This window comes from Anopheles gambiae, chromosome 3 (assembly GCF_943734735.2).
Source record: "Anopheles gambiae chromosome 3, idAnoGambNW_F1_1, whole genome shotgun sequence".
Lineage (NCBI taxonomy): Eukaryota > Metazoa > Arthropoda > Insecta > Diptera > Culicidae > Anopheles > Anopheles gambiae.
Window position 1 is genome coordinate 94,978,590 of NC_064602.1, and position 19,690 is coordinate 94,998,279.

Here is a 19,690-nt window from a genome sequence, read left to right on the forward strand (position 1 = left end):
CCCGGCACATTTTTTTTTTTCGTCGGTGTTTGTGTGGTGACCGATTTTCAAGAATTTATCACCATCTTAGCGCGTGCATTTCGACGAAACTCTGGCCCGTGAACTGGATGTGAGGAGGAGGAAGAGCAGCAGAAGGAGGAGGTGGAGGAAGAGCGGGAGAGGGCTATGTATGCGGCTTAGATTGCCAAACGCAACGCCAATCTTTGGAGTGCCAGTAGCGATGGGTGGCTGGCTGCGGTGGAGTTGGAAGAATCAAAAATGGCGGCCCACCCGTCCACGCGTCCATAAAGTAGAATTAATTTTCAAAATGTCTTACCGAGAGCCGTATCGCATGCACGGCCATACTAGGGAGGATAAGGATGGGCAGGGGGGGGGGGGGGGCAGAAAATAAGGGCGAACATTCCCTTTCCGTTTGGCAATACCCCCTTTCTTTTTGGCCCACCGAAGGTCAGCGATGCCGGCCGGCATGTTGCACTTGACAGTGGCCTCCCAGGGCCCCCGTGCGCCCTTGACGCCTGATGGTGCCCCGCGCGTCGACGGGTCGGGGTGAAAGCGATCTCTTTCGGCTGCGTAATAATCGGCTACAATGCGCAGCAACGAAAACACAGCCAACGCTTGCCTAACCAACAAACGCAAGAGTGGCACGCTTGCGTGGAGGAAAAGAGAATCATTTTAAAAGGGATTGATTTTTTAAACACAAATGTAATGCAGTGTCCTATTTTCGTTTTATATATAACAAACAATGCTTTAGTGTTGAATGTTTAATCTACTAATTCAGACGCAAGAAGGCTTGATAAACTTTAATCGATTCTACACGTTGGCTTTACCATGAATCCAAATTGTTTATCGTAGCCCTTGGGGCGAATGTATGTGGTGCGTTAGTGCCATGTATCCGTATCTCTGTGTTTCATTGATTCCTAAAATAAGGCAAACATTTGCTTTCGAATCACTAGAATATTGAGAATTAATGGATTGGTTATGTCATTTTTACAAGAATTTCATAAAGGTTGAATTGATTTTGTATTATTGTACAATAATCATCATTAAATGCCACAAAATAGAGAATATCTCACATAATTGTCATCCTAAGTTTTCATCTGTACATTTCTCCTCAAAGTGCATAAGAATTTAACATTTCGTTGGTACATATTTCACATGATTTCACATTCATTAGCCAAAGTGATTTTGAAGGCGTGACTACACTGTAAACTGCCTGTTTGATGTACATTATCTCAACGGAGTTGGTCAGGCAATGTTTGTGATTAATATTTGAAGTGAAAATTAAACAATTGAATTATACTTTAAACTCTCTAAACTGCTTCATAATCATTTAAATCATTAAAAATAACAATAACATTGTTTTCCGCATAAGAACGATAAACTCAAACACATTCCATAGCTGATTTAGTGTTTCAATTTGGTTATACTGTTCAAGATTTAACCTCAAAGTGGTTACAGATCCACATTTTCAAATTTACTCCCAACATACGAGACATTTATGCATCAAAATTAGCTCCAATCAATCAATATACTGTGAAATTCGATCCAAACAATCGATCGATTAATTTCTACACACTCACAACAGCCATGCACCAACGGAACAAAAAACAGTGTACGTAGTCATTGCTATGCAATGCTAACTGCCACATTTCCTATCGAAGGGTTCAGTCAAACAAACAAAAAACTCGTTTTGCTTAAAATATTAGATTACAAACTTTCCAACCAAAGAAAGAGAGGAGGAAAAAAGGGCCTACTGTCGCTCAAAGGGCTGGCCACACGCTACAATGTGATTCATTTTGAGGTGCTCCCAAGTACAGCACCACCAGCTGGCCGGTATGGCCGGTACATACACACACCCAGGGCGCCAGATAAGGACCGATTCTCGTCCTCCTCCCGTTTTTTCCTCCAACCCTGTCCCGAAATTCCCGAATGCTGCTCCTGATGCGTGAAATATTGAATACCGCTCTCGGCAGTGAGCTTCCGCAATTTTTGGGGGATTGCGTGATTGCGTACGTGTGAACAACGCGAATTGCAGTCCACACACCAAATGGAAGAAGGCAGCACGACCAAGGACATACCGTTAGCATCGTGAAGCGCAAGAATGCATGAGAAAGCGCAAGTTCGGAAGGGGGTTTGGTCCTGCGTGCAACTTACTTCCGCATTCCCGGCATTTGCCACAGCCACACACACACACAAACACACGGGAGGATTTGGCGCGAGGTTTTCGCTTTGTTTGCGCGCAATGTGCAGCAGCAGCAGCGGATAATCCCGTGACCGGTTTCCATCGCGCCTACCACACACACGGGCGAGCAGTACTCCCAAAAAACGACCAAAAACGTCGGCCCTGGGAGGGCAGGGCTCTTCTTTCTTGCGCTTCGCGCGCCACCAGCAAACCGGAAGCGATCCGATGTGACGATGAAGAACGCGGTGCGCGGTGCGGGTAAACATTGATATAAATATTTTAACAGGCGCAGCGCACCCCAGCGCTTCTGGCGCGATATGATGATGCGTGTACGACCGTCGTTCGATTGACTGCAATCTTGTGCTTGTTGTGTGTTTGCTTGAGGATCTTATCGAGGTAAGGTGAGGTTACCCTGTTTGCGTTTTGGAGCAAGCAAGAGGTACAGAGAGGCTTGCCCTTTTGCTTTAGCTTTCGGTGTGGAGTGCACCAAACTATGGTTTGGTTATTGTCCCAAAGATTGTTATTGGTATTTATTGTCCCAAAGATTTGAAACTTCATACTGCTTCACTTTCTACCACAAAAGTACAGTTTTCGAGAGTGAGAGCGTACAAACACCTGCCGAATGCGTCTACCTTCTCCTTAACTTTTCTTCTAATCCGACAAAACCTGGAACACTTTACGAGCGAAAGCCACTACCCCCACAGAAACCAGCTTGGTGCAGAGTAAATTGATCCTGATTTTCCGTTCCAGTTAATTTCTTTTGACTTTCGCAGTCCCTTTAAGGTCCCGGGGTTTGCCGAACAGAAAGGGATAAACCATGGTTCCCAACAAGCACACACAGGCAGAGTTTTTTGTGTAAGATATTTATTTTCTCCATCCGATCCGAGGCTTCTTCTCCATACTGCCTGTCCTTGGAGCAAACGGCAAGCACAGCCAGGCACAAAAAAAGGGTTGAAATTGTGATCCGAGATTTCTGGCGACCAGGAGACAGGGAGGGACCTTCCCATGAGGAGGGAAATCGGGAGCACACTGGTTGGCGGAGGATGGAGGATCGCGAGCGAGAACAACAAACCCCACGGGCACGATGCAACGGGGATCGCGCCGTTTGATCCTTCTTGGAAAAAAACGGAACGGCTTTCGCAAATTTTAACCGCCGAACCGGCTATTCGACGACGATAGATAGCCTTGGGATGAAAGTGAAATGGTAGCGCTTCTCTCTTTTGCTTCACACACTCGCACACACACGCGCGCACACATTGGGGGAGATCTTGGGGAAGAATTGGAAGGACGCTAGGGCGAATAAGTTGGAATATTTAGTTAAAAGCGTCCTCTTGGGCGCAGCCCAAAATTCTTTCGGCCGGCTCAGCTATTCATTAGGTTTAGGCCACAATTAGGATAGCAGCATCCGTCCCCTTTCAATGCAGCAGAGAAGACATCGAAACGAAGCGGTTATTCCGTTAAAGAAAGTGAAATATTGACTGAAGTATTTACATCTCAGGAAAGATTTATCCATTAAAGGGAAGAATTTCCCAACAAAAAAAGAACGTTGTGCTTGCGCAAAACTTTAAAGGGTCATGAGAATTTGGAGGTCAAGGTTTCGGAGGCCAAACCGTTGCACATCCATTCTATCGGGACGGGTTTGCTTGATTCCAATCCAGGACGGATGTGTAGCAAATTTCAAACAGGTTACTCCGGTTTTCCCTGATCTTGGACCGGGACGACATGGGCTGCAGTGCGGAACAAAATGTCCCGAATTCGTCTGGAAGATGTTGATCGTATTCTAGGGACATTTGTGAAATGGCAAGACGAGAAACTCAGGGATAGAGAGGACAAAAATGACATCAATAACTCACAATAACCACTGGATTTGTGACAATACAGTCATAAGTCACAGATAGCGAGCCCGATAGCGACCAGATAGGACTGGAACACTTCAAACTAATACCTATATGAATAAAAGGAGTTTTTTATCATGTTACAACTCATTGTCTTCGCTTAAAAGCGCTGCGATGATGTTCTCTCTTCTCATATGTATAATTCAAACCAAACCATTCCTATAAACAAACAGCCAACAACTAATTCTTGCCTCTTTTGCACGTGCAAAATCCTTTTTTTTCGGCACAAACATGTCCTTTTAACCCTCTTGATTCAGCTTCAGTACAGGATTCGGCAAAGGGCTTGAATATGAAACGCCTAGACCGATAGATCGCTGTGCCCGTGCGAACCCAGACAACGAACCCGCGGGGCCCATCTAGGAATCTTTGTGATGCGAGAAAGGACATTCGGTCCGGTTAGTTTTGCATTAATTTCTATGCTTGTCCTGTCCCCGACAAAAAAAAACCTCTCATCTATTGTCCTGGCGTGTCGTGGAAAGGAGTGTATTGGCGAAGTTCTTTTGGGCGGACGTAAAAACAACCCCGGAGCGAACGAAAGGGAATCGAAACTTCAAGCAGACTTGTTTTAAAATTCGCTACCCGCGAGAGCCGTTTTACTGGCCGATGCTAGTATTGGTTTGTCTATTCCTTTCCCGGGACGGCCAGGATGTATTCATTGCCCCAAAACTTACAAAAGGGAACGAATAGGCATGACGAGAACCACACGATTATTTACACTCGGTTTTGTGCTGCAAAACAACAAAACCCTTGTTCTATTTTCCTTTGGTGAAACGACGGGTCGACGGGTTTGCCTTCTTTCCGCACTTTGGTTTTATTTTCTATTAATGCTTCCCTTTACTTCATTTTGTTTTTGCTCGTTGGAGCTTTTTTATGTTTGACCCTTTTCTCCTGTTTTAAAAATCCTTCCCAGCGTGACAACCAAACGTCCACCATTGAAATATGACGCGAGCACACGATTGCATACGCAGGAGGCAAATCAAAAAAAGAGTAAATCAAAAATGCACTTGCACATTCGCGCACTTGCACAGTGAACAACCCTTTTCGTCCAATTGCAGTGCTGCATTGCACCGGAGCAAAAACCGGTCCCGCTCAAACTGCATGCACCGTGCTGCAGGCACACCAACACACCGACAGAGCACGACTGCAGCGCATTGCACCTTTTGGGGCGGGAGAGCAAAATTGCATACACGCGGGTTGCATTTGCATACATGCAGCCCCGCACACGCACACATGCACGCTATCACACAATTGGCATTAAACGCACATCGCCGTTATCGGCTGGCCAATTGGCGCGTACAAAATGGCGCCGCTGCAGTTACGAAACCAATTGCGAAGCATGGTGCAAAAAGCGATGGTGAGACAATACAATAATGGAGCCTCCTCGCGGGCACTCGCTAATGGGAATGCTTTTGTATTGTGGCATGCTTGGGGAAGGGAGGGAGGGGAGTTGCTTTTCATAAAACGCTTGAAACTTCATTGATGAGAGAAAACGATCTTATGTTTCTCATATTCTAAAATTACTGTAATATACCCGTGTATTCCTTAATAAGGCTTAATAAGGCTTTACAAAACTGAGCTTGAACACAACACACTGAGTTTTCGAACATCACGAGGAAAATAAACAGAATAAAGTAAGTTAGTATTATCGTATTTGTAAGTGATAATAATGATTTAACTAATAAGCTAAAAATTGCATCAAATATTGAAAGTTTATCCTTCACCAATATAAATGTTAATACTTCATCTAAATGCTATTTAGTTAAAATAACCTTCATTGAATATTTGTTTAAACACTATTTTAAGTGTGTTGAGTTAACATATCCCCTCTAAGTGCTATAAAGCATGTGATTCCATTGAACATTCCAATTGGCGCTATATCCAATCGGCAAGAGCTAGATTCATTTCCCTCTCTCCTCTCTTTTCCCCTTTTTCGCTAAACATATCTTCTAGCTAGTATCACAATAGAACTGTAGTAACAGTTAGTAATAACCCATCAAATGCCGCAACCACCCGATGGATCGATTGCGTTGCGATTCACTACTCAGCCGCCGGGCACAACACGACAAACGACTGAGAGGTTACTACTGCTACTATTTTTAGCCAACCTGCTCCCCTCCGGAATGCTGTGCCATTCTGCCATTCCAGATCCCGTCTGCTTCCGTCTGCGTCTGCTGTCCCCGGTGCCGGATCGACCGAAAGCGGAAATATCCGTATAGTCCACACGTGTGTCTCGGGTGGGGTTCTTCTCTTTTTCCTAGAGCGGAACCACGGCACGGGGCACGGGAAATTAAAAATAGCATCTCCGAGTGATGCACACGCCCGAATGCATGCGATTTCATCGCAAGTTGGAGATGATGGTTTATGGTTGTGGCTGCGAAGGCCGGGAGGATTACGGGGGAAGAGGTTTATCGTTCTTTGTTTGGTTTTGGTAGTGAAGATGAGCTATATGCTGCTTTTATATAGACGCGAATGAAAATGTTATGCCAAGGGCAACGACACAAGATGACACTGCTCTAGCTACTCGTATCGACACGATTCTGGCTTCAAATTTTATCTAAGAATTAGCATTAGCAGAATCACAATCCAGTTGAACCATTTGAACAACATAGTTGAACGTAAGCTTCTAAACATTCTTACCCAACATATCCAAGACGTACTTCTTGTTGAAATGAATAATGCATGCGCCCGAGTAATTAGTGGCTTAGTACATGAAGTTGATCGGTCTGAAGAGCCCATAAGGTTAGAATTAATCTGTCAAATGTTTTGGAAATCTCAAATTGGGGGAGGTCCCGTAATACAGTCGTCAACTCGAACAACTCAATAACATGCCTGTCATGAGTTCAAGCCTAGAATGGACCGTCCCCCCGTAGCAAGGATTGAGTATCCAGCTGCGTAGTAATGAATTAAGTCTCGAAAGCCTGTTTAGGCCGGCATGTCCACGTAGGAAGTTACGCCAAATAGAAGAAGATGTATGGGAAATGTTATAAAGTTAATAACATTTCCAAAACATTCAATTCAACATTAATTCAAGATAGTAAGAGTGACTTCTATGTAGCAGAAGCCTACCAAGGGATCGAGCAGGCGGCAGAGAGCCTCGGATTGCAGATAAACGAGGCAAAGACCAAACTAATGGTGGCAACATCAGCGGGCCTGCCAATAAATAATCAGAATCTACGTAGGCGTGATGTACAGATAGGTGAACGCACGTTTGAAGTCGTCCCAGAATTCACCTATCTGGGGTCAAAGGTCAGCAACGACAATAGCATGGAAGCTGAGTTGCGCGCAAGGATGCTGGCTGCCAACCGGTCATTCTACAGCCTGAAAATTCAGTTCACCTCAAAGAACCTGTCGCGACGGACGAAGCTGGGACTATATAGTACCTATATAGTTCCGGTACTCACATACGCCTCTGAGACATGGACACTGTCCAAATCTGACGAAACCTTCTTAGCCGCGTTCGAGAGGAAGATGCTCAGAAGGATACTTGGCCCCGTATGTGTGGAAGGACAATGGAGGAGCCGCTATAATGACGAGCTATACGAGATGTACGGCGACCTCACTGTCGTATAGCGTATCAAGTTCGCCAGGCTCCGGTGGGCTGGCCATGTTGTACGCATGGAAACGGACGACCCAGCCCGTAAAGTCTTTTTAGGCCGTCCACAAGGACAGAGGAGGCGTGGTAGGCCCAAATTGAGGTGGCAAGAAGGCGTGGAGGCGTTCGCCTTTAAGGCCGGGAAACGGACTGGCAGACGAAAGCGCGAGACCGTGAGCGGTTTCGGACACTCCTGAGGCATGGCCAAGACCGCAAAGCGGTTGTAGCGCCGGATAAGTAAGTAAGTAAGAGTGACTTCAATATACCAACATAAAATCCTTGAATGCTTCAAGCACTAACGGCTTTTATAACATTAGAAGCAAGACACCATAAAGAGTTTAGCTTTCGAAGCTGTCTGCCTGTCTGTTGTTTGTCTGTCAGCCATTTTGTTCACCCGGAGATTTCCCTCACATTTTCTACATCTTAGGCTTTCCGTTTTGCAGGCTCCAGAATTTGCAAGCTGCAACTGTCCAGCAGCAAAATCGACCGTTGGAAACCTATAATTTATTCGTTATTCAACGGTCATTTTGGTTGGTCTCGAGTTCCTGCGTACTTGTCCCACGGTATGGGATTTTTTCTATGTGCGTAGCCTGCAACTGACAAAACCAACCAAACCGAACCACACGCACAAATATTGCGTAGTGCGTTAATTATACGTTTGCTGCAGCCGTTTGCAAAACATTTCCCACATTTTGAAAAGCAACCATTTTCACACCGCGCAGCATCTAGCCTAGTACCGTACCTAGGCAGCTCTTGATCCGTGAACAGAGGGGCTTTTTCCTCCATTTGGCGCCAAAAGTGGTCCAAAATCTAAGACTCAGGCACACACAAAAAAAGTCGGACACACACGCACGCATTTCTGCCTCGAGAAAAATTACATTGTTACTAGCGCACGGGAAGCTGGGCAAGATTTATTTCAATGGTCTGCAACATTTTTAATGGGAATCCTATTTCCCGAACGTTCGAAAACGAAAACGGACCTCGAACGAGAGGGTGGGGAGGGAGATTTTCCACCGCCCAGTGGTCAAACAGGATATGCGCACCAGCTACGCACATCTGGAGCGTACGGGGATGCGTAAGGAAAGTTTACGCATGACAGATAAACGGGAATGGGAATGGGCACGGTGACCCCACAGGACATGTCGCCGGAGTTTACCCTCAGGAAGAAGGCAAGAAAAAAACGCTGGGAGGGTGAGCTACCGGATCGCGGCAGGGCGGTGGTCACTTTTCACATGCGGATTACTAGCGAGCCGACACACAACTGCCAAAGCGGGGCACGCATGTTTGCAAGATGTTAAGGACCCCTTCGAGCGCGCGCGCGCGCAAGAACTCGCCGGACTACCGGTCAGCGACGACTCCCGGCCAATGAATGGCTTTATTTATTCGAAATTCAAATTGAATTCCATTTGTGCCTCACGCACCGCGTATACGCATCGAACGATTACGCACCCGGGAGCCCCGGGGTGGTAGGTAGAGGAATAATTTAATTAAATACAGAAAACAAGTCGTAAAACGCTCAATTGTTCCGAATGCTTTATGTGTAATAAATACTGAGGCTTGTTATGGGAAGGAATGGTTGTGTTTTTTTTTCTTTTTTCAGGCCATGGGATAGTTTTTGCAGCAGCCCAACATTTGCCAAATAGTTAATCACGTTGTATTCAGCCTTCCGTTGTCTTTTTTTTAGGCTTCAGCTCCTTCCAGATAGCTGACAGTGACGCTTTCACGGGACAGTAGCAAGAAGGTTTGTAGTTTAATTTGATTATAATAACAATGGAACCATCGCTTTATCACTCGGAACCAGTCCGGCCTGTCCGTCTGGGAGATTGGACAATTGGCGAAAGATTTTGCATTAATGCAAATTTAATGGTCAGCATCCTCGGCAGATCGTGGGTATCGGCTACCCTGGCACCCGGGTCAAAAGGTGCTGCCGGATCCGTTTTGGGGTATTTTCCCGCGCAGCATCCCGGCGTTCGTTCGATTCGTTTGCTTCTCAAGCTTTCCCTCAAGCAAGGACAGCTGGGACGGTTTTAAGTTACGCTTGTGAGACAAAGATTTGCAAACGAATAATGAATTTTGGTTTCAAGTTTTTCCAGAATTTAGAAAAACCGTTAGCATCATGAGATTTGGACTGGAAGAGCTAGAGAGCAACTTGGGAGTATGTATTACTGGTCGGATTGGTTTTGGGCACTTGGATGATTGGAATTGGTGCCAGAAATTTCCGTTAAACTTTTAAAATGAGGTATTCTGCTTCTAGGAGACTGCTTTAACTCTAATTAAATGCAATTACTTTATAATCTTATCTAAAAGCTCAACCAAATTGGAGATATGTTAAACTGGAGTATAGCCAGGGGCGTATTAAGCACTACGCAAACTAAGCGTGGGTCTCCGAGGTCTCGAGAGGCCCCGAAAAGAGGACCCACTCTCCGCCAACAAGTCAATTTGCTTCTTAATCCTTCCCTAGCTTAGAATTTCTCTTACAATTTATCGCTCAACACTTCAGAAAGACTCGTGTTAATCCGCCACTGAGCAAAGCAAAACATTCAGACCATCATCGTGAAGGATATAGTTAGTAAAGAAAATATAAGTTGAAGGATAAGGTAGTAAATAACATCAACATAACGTAATACAAACAACATCTATCATGTCTGTAGTACAATTTATATAGCCACAGGTTCTTTTTCTGCTTAATTAGCACAACAATAAAGGGCATTGCTAAGGAGCTTGGCATTCAGTGACCAATTGATTACAAATAGCAGGATAGTCCCACATTTAGAAGGATCGGTCCTTACGAGGCTTGAGTCCATGACGAGCATGTTGTGAAGTCATGCTAGTTGACGACTGTACCTCAAGATTGGCCCATAATACCATTTGGCAAGCTATAAATGCGAAAAATAAGAAAATTGTCAGATACACTTTAAACGAAACATTCTCAGATGCAGTTTAGTGGTTTATTTGGATACCTAAAATGTATAACATGGAAAGGTTACTTTTCCGAACGAAAGTCCCCATAGACAGGGAATCATAATCAAACTAAGGCCAAAATTAAATCATAAATAAGCCATTTACACCCTCACTTAAAAGAGCTTGACAACACTAGACCAGTATTGGTAACTGTACGAGAAAAAGAGGAATTAATGAATAGAAAGTGCTGGCTTTCTCCTACTAAGAAACTACGATAACGACAACAACATTTCGTAACATTCAGGACTTCGCAGCTATGTTCAGGTCATCAGATTGCGCAAAAAGCTGTGATTGCCATAGCAACGAAGCTTTGTCAGCAGCTTTAAACAAAAGCTCACACATTTTCCGTGGGTGTATGTCAAACGTAAGCCAATTTGGGTTAAAATGACCTTCTTTCTAATACGAACTGTGGGTTGCACGTGAATATTCATAAAATAATAAACTTTTCTATTCATGAATTACAATAACATAACTTTCTTCTACATAAAACTCCACTGCTGTCCAAAAGCCCCGAGCAAAGGGTTGGACACCCCTGATCCAATAGACAGCTGCTGAGAAAGTCACATTGACGTGTTTGTTTGTAAACAAACGTTTGGAACCAAAAGCCGCATCAAAAAACCATCGATTTTTCTACAGAAAAGATTAAAGTAGTGTGTAGAGTGGTTCAAATAAGTTTAATTTAACGACAAATAGGTGAATTGGATGAAAACAGTGTTTTAGGCATTTTAAAGAAAGTAAACACCCATGCACCACGACATCTTATGTAAGCAGAAAGTGTTCTACGATTGCTTCTTTTCTTCCCCTTTTAGATACAATGAACACAGTAGCAAGAAATTCGATACTAGTCCGATTGGGTCGAAGGATATTACCACACAGGACGTGCGTGCGCACCGCATCATCGAGCAGTTTGCAGAAGCGGGAACAGCTCAAGGAAGGCCCTTCGTTGCAAGATTTCCTGCGTGGAACAACGGAAGCGGAAACCTCCACCGTCTACATTGCGGACCGGGGCAAACCCATCCCCTACATCGCCCCCGAAACGCTCCGGGGGCAGAAACGGAAGGTTTTCCTCGAAGTGTACGGCTGCCAGATGAACACCAATGATACGGAAATCGTTTGGTCGATACTGAAAGCGCACCAGTACCACCGAACGGTGAATCTGAAGGAAGCCGACATCGTGCTCATGATGACGTGCGCCATCCGGGAAGGCGCGGAAGATACGGTCTGGAATCGGTTGAAACATTTGCGCCTGCTGAAGCGCAAGCGTGAGACGAACGGCGAAAAACCGTTACAGATCGGGGTGCTGGGCTGTATGGCGGAACGGTTGAAGAAGCAGCTGGTAGAGAAGGAGCACTCCGTCGATGTGGTGGCAGGACCGGATGCGTACAAGGATTTGCCCCGCCTGCTGGCGATCGGCCAGCGGGGACAGAAAGCGATCAATGTGCTACTTTCGCTCGACGAAACGTACGCCGACGTGGTGCCGGTAAAGCTGGACCGTAAATCGAAGACCGCGTTCGTTTCCATCATGCGTGGATGCGACAACATGTGCTCGTACTGTATCGTTCCCTTTACCCGCGGCAAGGAACGGTCCCGACCGATCAAATCGATCCGCGAGGAAGTGTTGCAGCTGGAAAATGAAGGCATTAGGGAAATAACGTTGCTCGGGCAGAACGTTAACAGCTATCGTGACACGAGCGACGAATCGTTGGAGGATGCCCCCAAGGAGGCAACGCTGTTGGCGCCCGGGTTCCGCACCGTGTACAAAAGCAAGGTCGGGGGATTACGGTTTGCCGAGCTGCTGACCGAGCTGGCGGAAGCGGTCCCCGAGATGAGGATCCGTTTCACGTCACCCCACCCAAAGGACTTCCCGGTGGATGTGCTGGAAACGATTGCAAAGTATCCGAACATATGCAACAGCCTGCATTTACCGGCACAGTCCGGCAATACGCAGGTGCTGGAGCGCATGAGACGTGGTTACACGCGGGAAGGTTAGTGATGGTAGGGCTTTTATAACTCCAAACAAGTGTTTTGATGGGTTTCTTGCACAATTTTAGCATACCTAAACCTGGTAGAGGAAGTGCGCCGCATCATACCGAACGTAACGCTTTCCAGCGACTTTATCTGCGGCTTCTGCGGTGAAAGCGAGCCCGAGTTTGCCGACACGGTATCGCTCATCGAGCAGGTGGGCTACCATGCTGCGTTCCTGTTTGCGTACAGTATGCGGGAGAAAACTACGGCCCACCGGCGGTACAGTGACGACGTACCGGAGGAAGTGAAGCAGGAGCGTTTGCGCCGGATGATTGCAGCTTTCCGGAGGGAAGCGGAACGACTAAACAGTTTGTTTGTTGATCGAACGGAGCTTGTGCTGATCGAGGGTTACAGCAAACGATCACGAACCGATCTTGCGGGTCGTAATGATGGAAACGTGAAGGTTATTGTTCCTGCTGGACAGGTTCGGTCCGACCGGGCGGCTGATCGTGACGATGTCCGACCGTTGGGCGTTGGGGATTACGTTGCGGTGCGAATAACAGGTTCAAATTCGCAAATTCTTAAAGGCGAGCCTTTGTACCACACAACGATAAAGGAATTTTATGGAAATGCTTAGGAAGAGCTCACGATCGTGTAGGAAGTTACGGAGTTGTTAATAAATGATCCTCTATTGAACACTTGTTTACTATTTGCTCATGCTTTTCAGGTCGAAAGAAACTATTCCTAAGCCAAAGCGATTACGTACCTGTATCCTATTCAACGTTATGTTACGTTTTCATAAAATAACTAAAACTTACACATTTTTGCAATAAAACACAAACCATTGGAATTCCGACTCCCTTTTTGAACGTTCCATTGTCATGGCATTCTTCGAATTTCGGACGAAAATGGCGCCGTTTGACAGTTTGCGCGCCCACTGTCACTGCCGTAGCTGTCACAACACAAGCAAGCGAGATTGTAAACAATCCTGCGAGCAGAATCACCGCAGCTTTGGTTGGCGATTACACAGCCGGAATATTGAATTGCCGGTTTTTGTTTTCGACCATCATTCCGGCACACCATGGCTGAGGTAAATGCAACACAATTGGCACGACGGCGATTCCTCACGATTGCCATCTCGTCCCAGCTGGAAGAGGCTGGCTTCAGCACGGCAGAAAAGGACGCCCTGGAAACGCTCACCGAGATGATGCAGAGCTGTAAGTTTCACCTTGGTCATTGCTTTGGTTGGATTTTCGTAGCTAATTGTTTGCCCATTCCCCGTTTTAGTTCTGGTTGAGCTGGGACACTCGGCTAGGAATTACTGTGAACTGGCCGGACGAACGCAGCCAGTGATCGGGGACGTGGTTGTGGCGCTGGTCAATATGGGAATTTCCATCCGGGGACTGGACACGTTCGCCAAACGCGAGGGCCGGCACGTGCTGCCCCAACCGCAGCAAGCGCAGGCCCAGAAGCAGCAGTCCATACTGCAGGCTGGCCAGAAGATTCCTCACCCGTCATACATTCCCAGCCATCTGCCCCAGTTCCCGGATCCGCACGCATACATACGAACGCCGGTAAGCAGCGGAGCAGCAATTGCGCTTTCGCCACCTTTCCTAACGACTCTGTGTTGAATATTTCAGACCCACAAACAACCGGTGACGGAGTACGAGGTGATCCGGGAGAAGGCGGCACAGCAACAGCGGGATGTAGAGCGTGCTCTGACCAAGTTTCTGGCCAAAACGAGCGAAATCGATACGCTGTTCGACAACGAGGAGAACCCCATGTTCCCGCTCATCGCCTGCAAACCATCCTTTCCGCCCTACCTGCAAGCACTGAACCCGAGCGATCAAATATTTGACTTCGAGGAGCTCGAGTATTACTATCTGGTGGCAAACCGGAAGGAAGACATAACGGAAACGAAAGAAGAGGCCGACGCCGGCGACGACGACGACGACGAGGACGGGGAGAGTCCGAAAAAGGAGGACAAAGCGTCCCAGGAAGCCAAACAGGAGGTGGAGGAGGCGGCTTCACCCTCCGCATCGAAAAGCGACTCTCCGGCGGCGACGGCAAGTGCTTCGGCCGGTGGCAGTGGACAGACGTCCGGCGTCAGTACGCCGGCACCGATCGATAATCCTTACCTGCGGGCGGCGACAATACCGCGAAAGGTGAAGCATGAAATGCGCTAGAGTTTAGCGGCGATCTTAGGTTAATTTCGAATGTAGGAAATAAAAAGAAACACCGAACACAACTCGAACAGCTATCTACACTGATACTTAATCGGATCAAACGTGGTGGTTCTGTATTTCCGCACAGGAGAAAACAAACAAATTACACAGCTCGGTTCGCCCCACCCCCGCGAGGGGGGTTGATGGATCTTGTCGTTACTCGTGGTGATGAGTGTTACTGATTTCGCTTACAACTAACGCACTAACCAGCCCGCCTGCTTTGTCGCCCATTGCGTCCTCGAATGGGGTGGTGGTGCAGCAGCTGAAGCGAGAGTTCCCACCCGAAAAAGGGGGCTTGGGAGGATTTCCCCCTTTCGCGGGCTCTCTCTCTCCCCTCATCCCCGACATTCCCCCCACCATTCGAGGCCGAAACGGTGGCGACGTCACAGTACTACGGGCGCGTAAACTCCTTACGCCTGTCGTTCATGCCCTCCTTAGGCAGCCTCCTTGGCCAGACGCTCCGCCTTCTCGACGACCTCCTCGATCGGGCCGACCATGTAGAAGGCCACCTCCGGCAGATGGTCGAGCTCACCGTTCAGGATCTTGGTGAAGCCCTTGATGGTTTCCTCCAGCGGCACCAGCTTGCCGGCGTGGCCGGTGAACACCTCGGCGACCTGGAACGGCTGCGACAGGAAGCGCTGGATCTTGCGGGCGCGTGCGACCGTCAGCTTGTCCTCCTCGGACAGCTCATCCATACCCAGGATGGCGATGATGTCCTGGAGCGACTTGTAGTCCTGCAGGATCTTCTGCACGCCACGGGCGATGTTGTAGTGCTCGGCGCCGATGATGTTCGGGTCCATGATACGCGAGGTCGAATCGAGCGGATCGACCGCCGGGTAGATGCCCAGCTCGGCGATGGCACGCGACAGCACGGTGGTGGCGTCCAAGTGAGCGAAGGTGGTGGCCGGAGCCGGATCGGTCAGATCGTCAGCGGGCACGTAGATGGCCTGCACCGACGTGATCGAACCCTTCTTCGTGGTGGTGATGCGCTCCTGCATGCTACCCATGTCCGTGGCCAGGGTCGGCTGGTAACCGACGGCGGACGGGATACGACCCAGCAGGGCGGACACCTCCGAACCGGCCTGGGTGAAGCGGAAAATGTTGTCGATGAACAGCAGCACATCCTGACCCTCCTGGTCGCGGAAGTACTCGGCCACGGTCAGGCCGGTCAGCGCGACACGGGCACGGGCGCCCGGCGGCTCGTTCATCTGGCCGTACACCAGCGCGACCTTGGACGACTTGTCCTTCAGCGAGATGACACCACCCTCAATCATCTCGTTGTACAGATCGTTACCCTCGCGGGTGCGCTCGCCGACGCCGGCAAACACGGAGTAGCCACCGTGCGCCTTGGCGACGTTGTTGATCAGCTCCATGATGAGTACGGTCTTGCCGACGCCGGCACCACCGAACAGGCCGATCTTGCCGCCCTTCGCGTACGGGGCCAGCAGGTCCACCACCTTGATGCCCGTCACCAGGATCTCCTGCTCGACGCTCATCTCGATGAACTCGGGCGCCTCGGCGTGGATCGGCGCCGACAGGTTCGTGTCGATCGGGCCGCGCTCATCGATCGGCTCGCCGATCACGTTAATGATGCGACCGAGCGTCTCCGCCCCGACCGGGATACGGATGGGCGAACCGGTGTCCAGCACGCGCTGGCCACGCACCAGACCCTCCGTACCGTCCATGGCGATGGTGCGCACCGTGTTCTCACCCAGATGTTGCGCAACCTCCAGCACCAGCCGGGCGCTGCGGCCCTGCACCTCCAGCGCGTTCAGAATCGGGGGCAGCTGCTCGTCGAACTGCACGTCCACGACGGCACCGATGACGGCCACCACCTTGCCCTGCGCTCCGGCCGCGGCCTTTGCCGCCGCCTTCGCCGCGTACGAGCGGGCCATCATCTGCTCCGCCCGGACCGCGGTGGTCATGAGCGATTTCATTGTCGAAAACATCCTCGGCGGGTCGGTCTCGCGCGTTGGATGCTTTTCTGGGGTTAGTTTCGGGGCTGCTTCTTTTTTTTCTAACAAATTATCTAAAGACGAAACGGGGGAATAATGGGCACGAGTTATTCACACAAGCTGATCGTTCGAAAATGGGTCGACTTATTGCTAAAAGATAAACTAGGAAAGTGGTAAAATAACACTGATTACGTAAAACCTACCGGATGACAATTTGTTGGGAAAATGAAAATTATACAATCGGGGCTGCTGCGGCGAGGTGCCAGAATTTCTACAACCAATGACAGGTCCACACTGCGTGCCGAGTTTCGTTGGTGGCGTACTTTCACACCACACACTGTGTGCGTTGGATCGAGTTCGCTGGCTGACCAACTTTGCAGGGAATTTCTTTCGCTCTCTTGTACCGGCAGTATAGAGCATATATAAAATCTATAGAATTTTATTTAAATACGAAGAATTTGTTTAATGAAATATCTAATTCATAAAAATAGAGTAAAAATATAGATTTCATCGCACACTTGGGTTGGCAGTGGACAAATTTAGAACAACAGCTGTCACTCTTCTGTCATTCTTATTTCAAATTACGCGGGATTGACCGAAACCGAGTTCCGTTGAATCCATCTGCCACAAGCTAATTATCGGGAAATAGGTTGACTATCTCCGATGTTCCTCGATGTCGTTCTAAAGAAAATTATGCTCCATAATTTAACGAGTATGTAGCCAGCTATAGTGGCTGATTATATTTCAGTGTTTATTATGTTATATTATGTTCAGCCCACGTACTGATGAACCAAAGAGCTCACTCCTTGTCCACACAATCGCTCAAAAAGTAGTTCGTATCTGATACATTTCTTCACTTGAGTTTTCTCTGAGTTCCATTCTGCTGTCTGCCCTTCTTGCTGTTTCTAATTCACTCAGTATCGCGCTCTGCTATTTCACCGAAACTATCCTTATTTTCGCAAAGCAAGCAACGCATCGTCGCTATGGTCAGAATTTGCTATGGCAACAATCCATGCTAATTACTACTTCTCACTTCCCTAATTATTTACGTTGGTTTTAGTCAAGAGATAACAAAGAAAAGATTAATGTCCTTAAGCTACGCGAGGCACTCAACGGTCAGAGAGACACACACACGGATCTGCCAGCTATCCTGGGTCTGTAAATTCGCTTAACTCTATCCGTACATTAATTCAATCGCCTCTACATTACGATGAACAATAAATCATTTAACTATTCGACATTGCTTTGGCCTGCGCACGTACACGCTTTTCATATTCCGCCAGATTTTGGCTAAAAAAATGCACAAGAAAAAAAAAGGAAACAAAAATAATTATCATTTCTACCTCTATAATTCTCTAGGTGGTAGGATACACTGTTTACTTACCAGTAAATTGTGTACGCCTCCGCCTGTGCCGGATCCTTAATGTTCGGCTCGTTCAGCAGATCCTGAATGCCGAGCAGTAACTGCTTGATCGTTATTGCCGGACGCCAGTCCTTCTGCTCGTCCAGCAGCGACAGACAGACCGTGCCGGACGGGTACACGTTCGGGTGGAACAATGGCGGCTCGAACTTGCACTTTGGCGGGGTGGTCGGGTAATCGTCCTTGAACAGCATGCGAATCTTGTACAATCCGCCCTCCCAAATCGTCTGTGCCAACGAACAAACAATCACGACCAACGTTTGTGGCGCGGGCGCGTAAAAACAATTAAACAGAATAATTAATTGAAGTAATTCAAGCAACAAAAGGCGGGAAAAGGACAGGCAGTAGCGCAAAACGAAGCTCCCCTTTCTCTTTTTCCACACATACACACACACACACACACACAAGCACATGCACAGACACAACGTTACTCTACTTACACCTTTTTTTCCAGGAATGGCACACTCCCAGTTCATGATATTTGCCGTGCCATCCAAATTCTTCGCCGGTTTAGCAACGAATCCCTGCAGAAAGAGCAAAGGAACAAACACAAAAAAGTCATTAAAATAACTTAACAAAAGAAAACCCATCACATTCGCAGAAATGCCGGGTGATCGTCTGATTTCACGCAATGGCGGGCCGGAGAAAAAGTCGATCGAACTTACGTAGGGATGATCTTTGCGCCAGGCTTTGCGTTCCTCAGACAGGCGGGACGAAGCAATGCCGGACATTTTGTAGATTGTTGTATTTTTGTTTAGGTGAGCTTGTAGCGAAACCCCTATACGATGTTAACAAGCGGGCTAAATTGCTCAGAACACAATAGAAACGCTCACACACACACACACGCACAGACGTTGCACAAAGAGAGCTAGTTCCCGCTTCAAACCGGCGTCACCGACAGTTGCAAGTAAAATGGTTGCAGTAGGCCAGAAACAAAAACAATCGAGCTGGTGCCTTCGGCAGGGTGACCAGACGAACCGGTTGATTTAAAGTTCTACCGGTTCACCGCCAAGGACACTGAAGGCCCTATTAGACAGAGGAAAATACTGTCATTTGATTTTAGGATTTCATCCTTCTAACAGGGTTTGACAGATGGATATTAGTCGGAAAATTGGAATTCGGCATGCTCATTTCTGATTTATAATGATTATGATTATTAATGATTCTTTCGGGTGAAGCCTAGAAAATAAATAAATAAAATAATAAATGTGAAAGGTGTCGTAACAATTCTCCTGTGTTATTACACGCACGAAAGGCATTGTTGTGTCAAAGTCTAAGTTTGACAGATAAATGCCAAAGAGAAATTACAGTATTTCCCTCCGTCTAAAAAGGCCTTAAGACGAAGCTTTGCAGACGTATCCACATTCGGCCTATCGGACAGAACAGTCTGGCCACCTTGTCCATCAGTTCGAATTCTTTGAGCGCTGTTGCTCCGACCGCAAGATAAATAACACAAACAAGCTTCAAAATCACATCAATTGCCTTCTTATTTACT

General features: G+C 47.6%; 4 protein-coding genes across 5 annotated transcripts; 2 read left to right on the top strand and 2 right to left on the bottom strand.

Moving 5' to 3' along the window:
* Window positions 1–11,185: 11,185 nt before the first annotated feature.
* On the top strand, window positions 11,186–13,291 carry LOC1280572 (CDK5RAP1-like protein). Of its 2 annotated transcripts, none has more exons than XM_320425.4 (3): window positions 11,186–11,364; window positions 11,440–12,615; window positions 12,682–13,291. In XM_320425.4, exons 2-3 carry the CDS (start codon window positions 11,445–11,447, stop codon window positions 13,230–13,232), a joined length of 1,722 nt encoding a protein of 573 aa, XP_320425.4. In that variant the 5' UTR covers window positions 11,186–11,364; window positions 11,440–11,444; the 3' UTR covers window positions 13,233–13,291. The 2 variants fall into 2 exon arrangements, with proteins under 2 accessions (XP_320425.4, XP_061518453.1); XM_061662469.1 differs by having other exon boundaries at window positions 11,200–11,323.
* A 240-nt stretch (window positions 13,292–13,531) lies between these two features.
* On the top strand, window positions 13,532–14,843 carry LOC1280571 (transcription initiation factor TFIID subunit 8). The gene is made up of 3 exons (XM_320424.6): window positions 13,532–13,812; window positions 13,883–14,169; window positions 14,236–14,843. Exons 1-3 carry the CDS (start codon window positions 13,677–13,679, stop codon window positions 14,779–14,781), a joined length of 969 nt encoding a protein of 322 aa, XP_320424.5. The 5' UTR covers window positions 13,532–13,676; the 3' UTR covers window positions 14,782–14,843.
* Window positions 14,844–14,853: 10 nt separating this feature from the next.
* LOC1280570 (ATP synthase subunit beta, mitochondrial) lies at window positions 14,854–17,140 on the bottom strand. The gene is made up of 2 exons (XM_061662467.1): window positions 16,979–17,140; window positions 14,854–16,849 (listed from the first exon to the last, which is right to left on the bottom strand). The coding sequence occupies exon 2, from the start codon at window positions 16,767–16,769 to the stop codon at window positions 15,255–15,257; it is 1,515 nt and encodes a 504-aa protein (XP_061518451.1). The 5' UTR covers window positions 16,770–16,849; window positions 16,979–17,140; the 3' UTR covers window positions 14,854–15,254.
* Window positions 17,141–17,479: 339 nt separating this feature from the next.
* On the bottom strand, window positions 17,480–19,369 carry LOC1280569 (SUMO-conjugating enzyme UBC9-A). The gene is made up of 4 exons (XM_320422.5): window positions 18,861–19,369; window positions 18,636–18,719; window positions 18,160–18,422; window positions 17,480–18,065 (listed from the first exon to the last, which is right to left on the bottom strand). Exons 1-4 carry the CDS (start codon window positions 18,924–18,926, stop codon window positions 18,002–18,004), a joined length of 477 nt encoding a protein of 158 aa, XP_320422.3. The 5' UTR covers window positions 18,927–19,369; the 3' UTR covers window positions 17,480–18,001.
* Window positions 19,370–19,690: the final 321 nt, after the last annotated feature.